Genomic DNA, 15,050 nt, shown 5'->3' with positions numbered 1-15,050 from the left:
TCGGGAACCTCAGATGATTAGCCGTGCTGTGATAGAGCATTTGGACCATTTTCACAAGAGGAGGGGATGTAACCATTGACAACGGTGATGCCCCAACACACAGCTTGCCATAGAAGGACGTGCGTGCGTGAATCAGAGGACAAAGGAAAGCAGAGATTCAGAAGACAAAGCATCTCCAAAACTCCAACATATTCTCCATTACTGCATAACAAGTAACCTTTAACCCATGCTCTCTTGTTTATTCGCAATTCAACTGATAAATACAATTGACTTCCTGACTAAGAATTGCAAGATAACCATAGATTGCTTCAAACCAACAATCTCCGTGGGATTCGACCCTTACTCACGTAAGGTATTACTTGGACGACCCAGTGCACTTGCTGGTTAGTGGTACGAGTTGTGAAAAGTGTGATTCACAATTCGTACACCAGTGACCTTTGAGGCTAGCTTGTTCGGCTATTCTTTTTAGTATTCTCATAGAACACTTGTAAATTGATTTTGGTGAGGCCGTGGATTTTTGGGTAGAGCTGCGTCCCTTCTAGCGCACGTCTTCTTATTGGTTGGTTTCTCTCGACGGACCAGGGAGAGTTATTTCTAGTAATCCCTTTATTAATTGGGGCTTGCCGGGTCTCTTTTTAGGGGTTTACTTTTTATAACTTTGTTGCTTTGATCAGCTTGTGCCGACTTCTTCATGCCGATCCCTTCTAAGTTATTTTTAATAATCCATTTTTGATAAGGGCTGGCCAGGCCTCTTTCTATGGATTACCTTTTATAACTTTGTCACTTTGACTAGTCTGGTCCGACTTTTTCACGTCGGTCCCTTTCGAGTTATTTCTAGCAATCCATTTTTTCTCAGACCTCGTCCGGCCTTTTTCTATAGATTACTTTTTATAACTTTTGTCGCTTTGGGGGATTGGTCCAGCTTCTTCATGCCGGACTTTCCCGAGTTATTTTTAGCAATCCATTTTTTCTCAGACCTTGTCGGGCCTTTTTCTATGGATTACTTTTTATAACTTTTGTCGCCTTGGGGGATTGGTCCGGCTTCTTCATGCCGGTCCTTCCTGAGTTATTTTTAGCAATCCATTTTTTCTTAGACCTCGTCGGGCCTTTTTTTATAGATTACTTTTTATAACTTTTGTCGCTTTGGGAGATTGGTCCGGCTTCTTCATTTCGGTCCTTCCCGAGTTATTTTTAGCAATCCATTTTTTCTCAGACCTAGTCGGGCCTTTTTATGTGGATTACTTTTTATAACTTTTGTCGCTTTGGGGGATTGGTACGGCTTCCTCATGCCGGTCCTTCCCGAGTTATTTTTAGCAATCCATTTTTTCTCAAACCTCGTCGGGCCTTTTTCTATGGATTACTTTTTATAACTTTTGTCACTTTGGGGGATTGGTCCGGCTTCTTCATGCCGGTCCTTCTCGAGTTATTTTTAGCAATCCATTTTTTCTCAGACCTCGTTGGGCTTTTTTCTATGGATTACTTTTTATAACTTTTGTCGCTTTGGGGGATTGGTCCGGCTTCTTCATGCCGGTCCTTCCCGAATTATTTTTAGCAATCCATTTTTTCTCAGACCTCGTCGGGCCTTTTTCTATGGATTACTTTTTATAACTTTTGTCGCTTTCGCATTAATATGTTTTTATCGCTTTTTCATCTTGCCAATTTCGTCGAAGTTGGGCGGTGAGTTTTGTTCTTGCTTGGTCGACTTTGTCGAAGTCGGGTGGTGAATTTTTGTTTTCACCTTGCCGACGTTTGTAGAATTTCAGACGATGAATTCGACTTCATCGTGATCGGGTGGCGAATTTGGTTTTCACCTTGCCGACCTGTAGCTTTATAATCGGGCGATGAATTTTTGCGTTCAGATTAATGCGTCTTTGTAGAGAAACTTTGTAGAAAATCTGAAAAGTTTTATTCCAAAAGAAAGTAGACATATAGGCAAATAAAATATATACAAGTGGGTGTTTACCCTTCTAAGTCGGGCAATTTTATAGATCTTGGCTTGGTGCCTCGTTAAAAAACCTTTTCAGGAAAAAGAGTGCACCTTGACCTAAGATCTTTATTACCTCTAACTATAATACCTTCTTAGGTTGCAGGCATACCATGACCTTGGTAGCTCTCGCCCTTCTAGTTCGGACACCCTGTAGTAGCCTTTTCCCAGTACCTCTGTGACTCAGTAGGGTCATTTCCAGTTAGCTGCTAGCTTCCCCTCTCCCAGTCGACTTGTTCCAATATCATTTCGGATTAGGATGAGGTCGTTGTTGGCAAAGCTTCGCTGTACTACCTTCTAATTGTATCTTGAGGCCATTCGACATTTTAACGCCTCTTCCCTGATCCGAGCTCTTTCTCAGATTTCTAGAAGTAGGTCGAGTTCTTCCCTTTGAAGTTGAGAGTTGGCCTCTTCACTGTAGTGGATCATTCTGGACGATCCTTCTTCGACCTCCACTGGGATCATTGCCTCCATTCCGTAAGCCAATCGGAAAGGTGATTCCTTTGTGGTGGAGTGTGGAGTTGTTCGATATGCCCATAGGACTTGTGGGAGCTCTTCAGCCCAGGCTCCCTTCGCGTCCTGTAGTCTCCGTTTTAACCCGGCTAGTATGACTTTGTTGGCAGCTTCTGCTTGTCCATTAGCCTGGGGGTGTTCTACGGATGTGAATTGGTGCTTTATTTTTAAGTCGGCTACCAACTTTCTAAATCTTGTATATGTGAATTGAGTGTCATTGTCTGTGGTGATGGAGTGAGGAACACCAAACCTTGTGACAATGTTTCCATATAGGAATTTCTGACTTCTTTGAGCAGTGGCATTAGCTAGGGGCTCTGGCTCAATCCACTTTGTGAAATAGTCTACCCATACGATGAGGAATTTTATGTGTCCCGATCCTTGGGGTTAAGAATGAGGTCTTTTCTTGATCAGGTGGGTACATTGGGATTTAATTATATCCCGAATACGCATCCATGAAGGAAAGGTACTTGTATCCGGAGGAGGCATCCACTAGAGTGTCTATGCTTGGGAGTGGATATGGATCTTTTGGACAGGCTTTATTGAGGTCGGTGTAATAAGTGCACATCCTCCATTTTCCATTTGACTTTTTCACCAATATGACGTTAGCTAGCCATAGTGGGTACTTGACTTCTCTTATGAATCCTGCCTCCAGTAGAGCTTGTACTTGTTCTTCCACAGCTTGGGATCTTTCTGGCCCGAGCTTCCGACGTTTCTGTTGTACTGGCCGAGATCCTGGGTATACTGCCAGTTTGTGGCACATTAGCTTAGGATCTATGTCCAGCATGTTTGCGGCCTTCCATGCAAAGAGGTCGACATTATCTCTTAAGAACTGTATCAGAGATTCCTTTATGTCTCCTTTCAAAGTCGCCCCAATATTTGTTGACTTATCTGGGACATCTCCGATCTGGACTTCCTCGATCTCGCCCTCCGGTTGTGGACGAAGCTCTTCCTGACTTCGAACTCCTCCGAGTTCGATAGTGTTGATTTCTTCTCCTTTGCCTCTAAGGTTCAGACTTTCATTATAACATCGTCGCGCGATTTTTTTATCTCCTTTTATCATCGCGATCCCTTCTGAAGTTGGGAATTTCATGCATAGATGTGGAGTTGAAACTACCGTGGCGAGCTGATTTAGCGTTGTCCGACCTATCAAGGCGATGTAGGCTGAGCCCACATCGACTACGATGTAGTCTATATTGAGTGTCCTTGATCGAGTTCCCTTGCTAAAGGTTGTGTGTAGTGAGATGTATCCAAGTAGTTGGATTGAAGTATCTCCTAGTCCAAACAAACTGTTTGGATATGCTCTGAGCTCTTTTTCTTGTAAGTCGAGTTTGTCGAAGGCAGATTTAAACAAGATATTTGCCGAGCTTCCTTGGTCCACCAATGTACGGTGGAGATTAGCATTGGCCAATATGATAGTAATCACCATGGGATCATCATGTCCCGGGATGATGCCTGCTGCGTCCTCTTTGGTGAAAATAATAGTAGGGAGGTCGGGTGCTCCTTCTCCTCCCTCGACATGATATATCTCTTTAAGGTGTCTTTTGCGAGATGATTTGGAGATTCCTCCTCCTGCAAATCCTCCGTTTATCATGTGGACATGTCTCTGTGGGGTGAGAGGTGGTCGTTCAGTTCGTCCGACCTCTTCGTCCCTTCTTCTTTTTCTGGGCTCATCCGTCTTGCTAGCTAAGTACCGATCTAGTCTCCCCTCTCTTACCAATTTTTCTATGACATTCTTCAAGTCGAAGCACTCGTTGGTGGGATGTCCGTAGATTCGATGATATTCACAATATTCTATCCGATTTCCACCTCCTCTTTTACCTTTGATTGGTCGAGGCGGTGGAATCTTCTCAGTGTGGCAACTTCTCGGTAAACTTCCACGAGTGACACCCGAAGAAGGGTGTAATTGTGGTATTTTTTAATCTTCTCTCCATGTTAATCTTCTTTTTTCTTGGACTCTTTATCCTTGTCCTGAGAGGGATAGGAGAATCCAAATTTTGAGGTTTCTCCTAGTCGAGAGTTTTCCTCCATGTTGATATACTTCTCTGCTCGTTCTTGCACTTCATTCAAAGACGTAGGATGTTTCTTTGATATGGAGTGACTAAAAGGTCCTTCACGTAGGCCATTGATGAGACCCATGATGGCTGCTTCTGTTGGTAAATCATATATGTCCAAACACGCTTTGTTGAATCTTTCCATGTAATTGCGAAGACTCTCCCGATCTCCATGCTTGATCCCTAATAAGCGTGGGGCGTGTTTGGCTTTGTCTTTCTGGATGGAAAATCTGGCAAGAAATTTCTTGGCTAAGTCGTCAAAACTTGTGATGGATCTAGGGGGCAGATTGTCAAACCACTTAATTGCTGTCTTTGTTAAAGTGGTCGGGAAGGCTTTGCATCGAGTTGCGTCTAAGGCATCAGTGAGATACATTCTGCTTCTGAAATTGCTAAGATGATGGCTGGGATCGAAGGTACCGTCGTATGGGGTCATGTCGGGAGCTTTAAAATCCTTTGGAACCTTAGCTTTCATGATTTCCTTGATAAAGGGCCTTGATCCTTGTGGGATGTGTCATCGCGACTGGTTTGGATGGTTTTGGTTTTCAGGTCGGCTTTGAGTTTTAGGAGTTTGTCCTCCAACTCTCGGCATCGCCTAGTTTCTCTCTGGAGGTTTCTTTCGGCTTCCTATTGATGTTCGGCCTCTTTTTCGAGCTATTTGAGGCGATCTTGTTGAGCTTGTAGGGCCTCCATAATTTCTGTGTTTGGCGAATTCTTGTCTTTGTTTGGTTGAGGTGTATCCTTTGGTGTGGTGTCCGCGTTCTTATACGGAGTTCTCTCCTCCAATCTGGAGTCGTGGTCATTGTTAAGGTTGTCCGTCATGGTAATGGGATGACTTACAGGTTCCCCGGCAACGGCGCCAATGTTCCGAGAGTTACTTGAAACTGTTAGGTCAATCTCGGATGAGATCTGCTGTGGCGGCCGGAGCTGATACATCCGACTTGTGGGAGGTGGTGGTGGTGCTGATGTAGCTGATCCTTTGTCACCAGAGGGTGGTGGTACTGCAAGAGACTCTGATGCTTAAGTTAGCATGGGTTTTAAGTAGGTATTTTGTAGAATCAGAGTATGAGTTATACCTGGGTACTCTAGTATATTTATAATGATGTGGAGTGATCTTCTCTTGAGATAAGATAGTTATCTTATCTTATCTTTGAGTGAAGTCATCTTTATCTTTAAGGGAACTGCCCTTATCTTTCTAGGTTTGGGATTCCTTTAGATTTGGGTCATGTTCCTCTGTTTGGGCCTACTTGGGCCTCTGTAGCAATTTGGCCGAACTCTTTTATGACGAGGTCGGGTAATCCTGATCCAAAGAGGTCGGTCGACTTGTCTTTAGCCAGCCCGGGTCATACAGCTCGACCCAGGGCATGAACACCCTCTAATGGCGACAGGGCGCAGATACCCTCTAATGGTGACAGGGCACGTATTCCCTCTAATGATATTAATACACAACAAAGAGACTGTGCCCAGGTTAGCTACCCTCTAATGTTTGCATATGTTTGAATTGGTTGGGTTTGCCTATTTGTTTGGATTGCTATATCATATATGCTATGTTACCTGACTATATACTATCTATTCTACTTGTACCTTAATTGTATATTACTTGTCTGTATTGATTGTGTTTGTACAACTGAGAGTTCCCTCATGCTGGTGTCGGTTGACGCTGAGGGCTGTTCTTGTTGAGATGGAATAATGATATGATTAATTTAAAATGATGATTACTGAATGTGACAATTTGAGTTCCCTAGGTAGACGTACTGAAGTGATTTCACTTGCTCTAGGTGAGAATATGAAGTATTGATATAGAATCACTGAGACAAAGTAACTGGTGATGGTTTGGCTTATGATTCCGATTCTGATTTGTCGAAGAGTTATAAAGTTGGGAAGCATGAGGAATATGAATTAGATTTTTGCATTCCCCTATGACAGTTACCTATTCTTGGATTAGTGAGAACATAGGATGAATATATGATGAAAGGAAGTTTAGGATGCTTAGTGAGTTTTTATTACAATGCATTATATTTATTTGGTACTTTTACCGTACTGGGAACCCATGGGTCGGGGGTTCTCATTCTGTATATATCTCTTATTTTTTAGATACAGGTCCAGGTGCTCAGAAGTGAGCTGTGCTTCATCTGATAGATGGCAAAGATCTTTATATTCTCTACTTTATATTTTGCTTAGAATTTCTCCACCTTTATTTGGAAAAGCTTATATTATGTATTGGACTCTTTTGAACTTGCCTATAGAGGCTTTTATGTTTCTTTTGGGAGAGATTAGGAGATACTGTTGTCAACTACTTTCATACCGTACCCTAGCTGGCCTAAACTTCGCGGGCCGCGACTAGTAGCTATTTACTTATGTTATATATCTATATAATGTTCTTATCTTATTCTCCTTTATGCCTTTATCTGTATATCGCTTTCGACTTCACGCTTTATCTTTTAGTTGTCGATGCGTGACTGATACGACTTCGCAATTTTATTTTTACTCTTTTCAGGCTTCTCGATTAATACCACTTTATATTATACTTATAATTATGTAATAAAAATCTACCTTGAGGGTCGTACCACCGTAATATCATTGACTTATGACTCGAGCATAAGGATTTGAATATTAGGGTGTTACATGATAGAGCTAGAAAAGAATTCCCCTTTTTCGCAAACTCGATTCTTCTTTTGCCCACCACACACTTCCTCCCAAATCAAGTCTTCATCAATTGGTGGTAGCTCCATTCCCTGTGCTTGAGCCAAGGCATGTTGGGCCTGAACTTCTGCCAACTATTTTTATAAAGTTCTCCTGTTGCACAATGATTATATCAATTATATAAATCAAGTTTTAAATAATATAGTACACTATTTAAGAATAATAGGGTATTTATGGCTTGATTATGTCTACCAAAAAATTATTCAAATATTCCTATTATCACTTTAGATTTAGTACAATACAGCATGAGATAAACTATAAACATATATATCTCTATGCATACATCAAATACAACTTGCTGGGAAAAAAATTGCATCAAATTCAGAAGAAGATAGGTTTTATTTGGGCACATGAAATCAATTACCTTCTCTCTCTTTGATGCCAATCTCTCCGCTCATTTAATTAATATTCTTTCACCACTTTCTTTTCCTCTTCTTTCTCTCCACTCTTAAATCAATCCACTAATAAACTATTAATTTAACAACTCATCTTTCACTTAATCACACCCTAAACTAATTAATCATTTCTAGTTGCATATATACATACATACATGTGTGTACATTAATTTAACATTTATGCTATATCTCACATGAGTGTCTTGAGACCACTTGTCTACCCATTTAGACTTGTCACTTTTAAATGTGTGGGTTTCCTTGAAAACTTCCTCGTAGGTTGGTGTACAGCCCAATTGCTTCTTCTGTTTCACATAAAATACAAAATAAGAAAAATTTAACACAGATAGATGACTATTAAATAATATCTAAAGCCACTTAAATTATGTTGCCATCCTCTCTATAGTTGAGCTCAATGGAATAGAACCATCGTAATGGACAGAACCACGTAAGAGTGACGCTCGATTCTCCCTTGCTTTTTTTCTTATATTTTTCCATTTCTCATCTGTTTTCCAGTACCTTTCCAACACCTTTTTGTAAGCAGGAATTAGCCATTCGTGGGTTGTATCCACACCTTCACGGATATCTGACATCATTTGACTAAATCGCTTACTTGTCCTATACTTGAAAGCCCTCCAAAAAAACTCATCATCATCATCGTCATCAATAAGAAAGTGGCTCTGCACATAAAAAGGATACTATGATATAAGAATTTAAATCCAGCTATCCATCCCATACTCATCAAGTTGTTACGTATAGACAAGACATAACTATCAATGATACTTAAATAATATCCCAAATTTAGTGACTGATGAGGTATATATTTAAGCATGCATTAGCAAGAGTTTGCAACTTTGCATAAAGTCACATTAAACTAAACAATAATAACGACACAAACAGAAGGAACTTTACATCTTTTAGGCGGTTCATGTAAGGAAATGGTAAAATATATTATCTTATTGGCTACATAATAATGAGAACCATCCCCCAAATGGAAACCCCACAACACCCTCCTGCTGGTGTCATATGGTGCTAGGGCATCTTAGGCTAGTTTCACTAGCCTTTTTCTTTGTTTTTAATGGGTTTTATGCACTTTCTTGAGCTATAAGTAAGCAATTGGGTTAGAAATTTATGTATACCTAGAATCATTCAATCATGATTAATTTGATGCAATTTCATGAGAATTATGCTATAATTGCTTGTATGCTAAGAATGATGAGAATTCTCACGACTTTAGCAAGGCTTTGATGCATGTATTGGTTGATGATAGGTGAAAGAAAGCATGGAAGAAGGTTGAAGAAGGAGCCTGGAAAAGATGAAGAGGAAGCAACGTTGGTGGCCAAGTTGGACCACCAACGTTGCCTCCAATGTTGGAAGAGAAGCAAAATAAGTCTCTGCGTATTTTGCTTATGCTCACATTTGAGGGAGCGTTGGCATCCAACGTTACCCCCAACGTTGTGAGAAAATGATCAATTTTGGAGCTGAAGAATTTTTGAGTTACGCGTATGCGTCTATGACACGTACGCGTGAAAAAGCAGAATTTTCATATCCACGCGCAAGCGTGAATCACGCGAATGCGTGGAATGGCAAAATTGACCATCCATGCGTACGCGTGGGTCACGCATACGCGTCATTACACGAACATTGGAGTCCAACGTTGCCTCAAACACTAGCCTCCAACGTCCACGATAAAGAGCCCAGAATTTGGATTTGAAAAACTTGAATCGACGCGTACGCGTGGATGGGGAAAAGGGTGAATCACACGTAAGCGTGGAGTATGCGCACGCGTGAATATGTCAACATTGGAGGGAACGTTGGAGGTCCAATGCTGAGGCCAACGTCCCCTGCATGGTTTTAAAGCTAGAAAATGAGATCTTTGCATCCACGCGCACGCGTGAAGCACGCGCATGCGTGGATGATCATTTTTGCCCTTTGTGCACAAACACGCAAGGCACGCGTACGTGTGGATAGCAGAACGTTGGTCCTCAAACATTGAGTCAAATGCCAATGATAGCAATGTTATCTGGTTTTTCTGAAGAGCGTTTGAGTCAACATTGACCATCAAATGTTGACTCCATCGTGAAGCATCAGAATCTGCAATTCGAACAGGTCTCTTCTCAACAGCAAGGGAAACTAATTGGAGCCAATTCAACCCAATTCCATCAAGGCCAAAAGCCCAACAGAGATTGAAGATTAATGGAAGAGAGTGTATAAATAGCTTAGAATTTGAGTTACAGTGGACTTTTTCCCTTTTATTATTCCTTTTTCTATACTGCACATTGGACTTTCTGTTCATTTTTCCTTTGCAATGTATCTTTCAATTCCAATTTCCATTTTGGGAGCTATGAACAACTAAACCCCATTCATTGGGTTAGGGAGCTCTATTGTATTTTAATGGATCAATAGTAGTTTTCATCTTCTTCTTCTTTCTTTTCTGTTGATTTTTGTTAGAAAGCTTTCGGTCTTAATTCAATTGGGTAGTTATCTTGAGAGAGAGGATATCCATAATTAGAATTCTTCGAATCCTTGAGAGAGGGATGAAGAATTCATGCTAGAATTACTTTCTCACATTGGATTAGATTGGGGGTTGGATGGATATAGTGACATGTAATCCTACCAATACTTTGATCTATGAATTTGTGTGGTATAGTCAGTGACCGAACCTCAACTCTTCCCATGAGCAATTAAATCAAGACATTGGGCAATTGTTCATTCTTAGAGAGATTGGTGAGTGATGAGAGAACTTTTGCGTGGTCTAGAAATTTGCGGATAAATCCTCGTTGCAAGTATAGTTTCTAAACCTTCAAAAGTCCTTTCATACAAACGTTTTGGTTGTCACAAGTAACAAACCCCTTTAAAATTGATAACTGAGTATTTAAACCTCGGGTCGTCTTCTCAAGGAATTGCAGGGAGGTGTTCTTATTATTGATTATGAAAAAGTGTGTTTTTGGGGAATGTTGAGTTTGGGCAATGGGCACAGGTATATTTAAATGACAAGTAAAATAAATAAATAACTATAAACTAAACTCTTGGCAAGGTAAGAGAAATTGAAAGTCTAGACCAAGTTATCTTTATCAATGATAATGAAAATTGAATCTTAATTCCACTTAGTCAACCTTTACTAAAGTAAAGGAAAGTCAAGGGATTAATTAGTTTGCTCTTCGAATCCTATTTATTTCCTAAGAAAAGATTGGGATTATTGAAGTTCAATTCAATTGGCAAGATAATAATTAACAATTATGTTGTTGAGTTGGATAACTCCTGAGTTATTGATTTCTTAACCAAGACCAAAAGGGGAAAAGTAAATCTACTGGAATAAGAATGCCTTCAGATGGGAAGCAATAATCATGTAAATAAAAGAGAGCAATAATAACTGAAATATCTCAAATAACATTAATTCAAGTAATCTAGAACAGTTTATAAACTAAATTGGGAAAATAAATAAAAATAAAGAACCTGGGATTTGAGAGTTACTCCCAAAACTAAGAGAAGTCCTAAATCCTAAGAGAGAGAGGAGAGAACCTCTCTCCAACTAAATCTAAATCATGAGAAGTGAATTATGAGAGCCTTTTTATGAATGGATGCAGTCCTCCACTTTATAGCCTCTAATCTGTGTTTTTTGGGCCGCAAACTACGTCAGAAACAGTCCAGAATTCGCTGGTTTCGAATTTTGCCACACTGGATTTCCGTCATTGCGATGCGGCCGCATGGATCACGCGGTCGCGTCGCCTAGCGTCAGGGAAACTATAACATATTATATATCAAATCGAAGCCCCGGACGTTAGCTTTCCAACGCAACTGAAACTGCGTCGTTTGGACCTCTGTAGCTAAAGTTATAGCCGTTTGAGTGCGAAGAGGTCTGACTGGACAGCTTAGCAATTTCTCCAACTTCTTGTATTCCTTCCACTTTTGCATGCTTTCTTCTCATCCTCCAAGCCATTCCTGCCTTATAATATCTGAAAACACTTAACACACATATCAAGGCATCTAATGGTAATAAGAGAGGATTAATAATAAGCAAATATAAGATCAAAGAAGCATGTTTTCAATCAAAACACATAATTAGGAAGGAAATATAAAACCATGCAAATAGTATGAATAAGTGGGTAAAGAGTTAATAAAAATCACTCAATTGAGTATAAGATAAACCATAAAATAGTGGTTTATCAGTGAGCCAAGACATTAGGATCCAATCATCTAAGATTGCTAAGCAATGTCAATGAATGCATTGATTGAGGAAGAGGTGAAAAGGATTTGATCCAGAGAATTCAATATCTCTTGAAACACAATGAACCCCCATCTCTGATCTACCCATTCTATTTACTTTTTACTCTTTAATTTCATGCTAATTCCCATTTCCATTTAATTTCTTGCAATTTAAGCTTTTATCATTAAATTTCCAGCAATTTAATTTCTGTTCATCTACTTTCTTGCAATTTAAGTTTCTCGCCAAATTTTACTTTCTGCAATTCTCAACCAAATCTGATTTTTCTCGACTAGTATAATTCTCCAATTAACATTGATCAATCTACCAATCTCTGTGGGATTCAACGTCACTCTACAGTGAGTTTTTACTTGACGACAAACTGGTGCACATGCTGGTAGGAAATTTGTTGAGAGGCAAATTTTCGCGAATCAAGTTTATGGCACCATTGCCGGGGATTGGTTTTGTATTGACAATTACTAAATTGAAGGATAACTAGATTGAGAACTTTACTTTTTGTTTTGATTAATTAAATTTTAATTTCAGTTGTTCATTTTATTCTCTGTAATTTTCTGTTAGTTATTCCTCTTTAATTTTACCTTACTTCTTTACTTTCCAGCAAGGCTAATCCACTAACTCATTAACTGTTTGATTAATTACCTTAATTGCTTGATACGCAAAAAACTTGTCTTGCAACAAATTTCCTTCGGCAAGTGTACCAAATTCGTCGTCAAGTAAAAACTCACAATAGAGTGAGGTCGAATCCCTAAGAGATTGATTGATCAAGCAACTTTAATTAAAGGAATGTTCTAGTTGAGCGAACCAGAATTTGAGTTGAGAATTGCAGAAAATTAAATAGTGGGAAAGTAAATGACAGAAACAGTAAATGCTGGAAATAAAGAGCTGAATGTAGATGGCGGAAAGTAAATTGCAGAATCTTAAATGGGAATGGGGTAATTGCTCATAAAAGTAAATGGCAGAAATTAAAGAGAATGGGTAAGATCAGAAATGGGGAGTTCATTGGGCTCAGGAGATGTTGTATTCTCCGAATTAAGTTCATTTTCATCTCTTCCTCAATCAATGCATTCATTGATCTCCTTGGCAATCTTAAGTGATCGAATTACAATTCCTTGTAATTCAATCTCTCAAATCTTGATCAATAGCCAATTCCTTGGTCAATTGCTCATGAGAAGAGATGAATTATGGTCACTGATTATACCACATGCATTTCCCAAATCAAGTGTTGGAAGGATTATAGTCACATATCCATCCACACCCAATTTGGTCCAGCATGAGAAAGCATTTCTAGCATGATCCCTTCATTCCTCTTTCAAGGTTCAGAAGAGATCCAAGTATGAAAAGGGCTTTTTTTCCAAGATAACTACCCAATTGGATGAAGATCGAAAGCTTTCTAGTAAAATCAAGAGAAAAGATAGAAGAAGGAGAATGAAAACTAAAATTGATCCATCAAATTACAACAGAGCTCCCTAACCCAATGAAAGGGGTTTATTTGTTCATAGCTCTGGAAAATGAAAACAAAGATGGAGAATACATGCTAAAAGTAAACTAGAAGTGCAGAGAAAGTAAAATACAGAGAGTAATTCTAGGCCAAAGGCTCCCTAAAGTTTCCAGCTCTCTTAACTAATTCAAAGCTACTCCTATATATACTACTCTTCTGATCTTCTAGTTGGCTCTTCAAGTCTTGGGGATGGGCCTTTGGATCCTGAGTTTGAAGCAGTTATCTTCTTCATTGGGCTTAGCTTTGCTTGCAGAGAGAAAGTGTGAAGTAGGTAGGGACTTTTAGCTCAGGATGTTAGTGGTGTTAACGTTAAGTGGAGGTGTGGGTTCGAGAACGTTAGTGACAATCACCTTTTTCACTAACGTTGCTCACCCAAGTATGAGCCACGTTAACCTCAACGTTAGTGGCACAAACGTTCCACTAACGTTGCCTCTTGGTCCTTCGCACACGTTATTGGGACTTACCTTTCCCAATAACGTTGATAAGCCTCCCTCTTCCCTACGTTAGAGTCCACGTTAACTTAGTTAACGTGGCTCTCAACGTAGGCTTGCCAATCCTTCGAGAACGTTAGTGACACTTACCTTTGTCACTAACGTTCCAATATGCCCCTATTTCCCACGTTAGAGTCCACGTTAACTAGGTTAACGTGGCTTTTAGCGTAGCAATGCTAGCCATCCCCAACGTTAGTGACAAAGGTGAGTGTCACTAACGTTGGCTCATCATTCCCTTATCCACGTTAGCTTCCACGTTAACTAGTTAACGTGGGAGTTAACATGGCTCATAGTGGCTTGTATGGGTTCATTCCAACGTTAGTGACAAAGGTAGGTGTCACTAACGTTGGCGATCACATGCTATCTCCACGTTAGCTTCCACGTTAATTAGGTTAACGTGGGAGTTAACGTGGCTCATTGAGGCTTGGCCAACGTTAGTGACAAGGGTTAGTGTCACTAACGTTGGCTTCTCCTTTGCTTCCCAACGTTAAAGTCCACGTTAACTAAGTTAACGTGGCTCTTAACGTGGTCACTTATGAGCTTGGTCCAACGTTAGTGACAAAGGTAAATGTCACTAATGTTGGCTCCATTTTCTTTCTTCCACGTTAGAGTTCACGTTAACTTAGTTAATGTGACTCTTAATGTGGGCTATGATGGCTTCGAGGGCGTTATTGGCGATTACTTTTCTCATTAACTTTGAAAGTTAGCTCCCATTCCATGTTAGAGGTCACGTTAGTTAGATTAACGTGGCTGCTAACGTGGTTCTTCCTTGCCTCTTTTGTTCTGAAATCAAGCAATAAAGTGCATCAAAGTTCTAATCCAAGTCATGGGAAATGCAACATCCAATTTGTCATTAAATTCATGCAAAATCCTCATGAAATCATGTAAAGTGCACAATGTATGCTTGAATCAAAATGTAAGTGAATATCTACCCAGACTAGCTTATTTTCTAAGAAAATGCATGAAACTACCCTAAAAGTAGTAAAGAAAAGGTCAGTGAAACTGGCCAAAATGCCCTGGCATCACAACACCAAACTTAAAGCTTGCTTGTCCCTAAGCAAGTACTGGAACAAGAGAATGATGAATGGAATGCCAAAAGAAATGAGTCATTCTTGTGGAAGTCATGTTTCTGGTTTTATGGTGGTTTCATGCATAGCAACTTAGGTTCATTCCTTCACTGGCTTTCAGACCTTTAT

General features: G+C 39.9%; 1 protein-coding gene across 1 annotated transcript in view; it reads right to left on the bottom strand.

Annotated features, from left to right (window-relative positions):
• Positions 1 to 7,166: 7,166 nt before the first annotated feature.
• The window catches only part of LOC148551071 (uncharacterized), a 34,242-nt gene continuing 26,358 nt past the window's right edge, over positions 7,167 to 15,050 (bottom strand). The window contains exons 3-5 of the mRNA XM_088494703.1: positions 8,033 to 8,320; positions 7,820 to 7,945; positions 7,167 to 7,322 (exon numbers count right to left, since the gene is read on the bottom strand). Coding sequence (XP_088350829.1) covers positions 7,167 to 7,322; positions 7,820 to 7,945; positions 8,033 to 8,320 — 570 coding nt within the window. The remainder of the gene's footprint in view (positions 7,323 to 7,819; positions 7,946 to 8,032; positions 8,321 to 15,050) is intronic.

The sequence above is a fragment of the Arachis ipaensis genome, chromosome B7 (genome assembly GCF_059453495.1).
Source record: "Arachis ipaensis isolate K30076 ecotype BB chromosome B7, ASM5945349v1, whole genome shotgun sequence".
In the NCBI taxonomy this organism is placed as follows: domain Eukaryota; kingdom Viridiplantae; phylum Streptophyta; class Magnoliopsida; order Fabales; family Fabaceae; genus Arachis; species Arachis ipaensis.
Note: the sequence above shows the minus strand (reverse complement) of the source record. Positions and strands in the feature narration are given on the sequence as shown.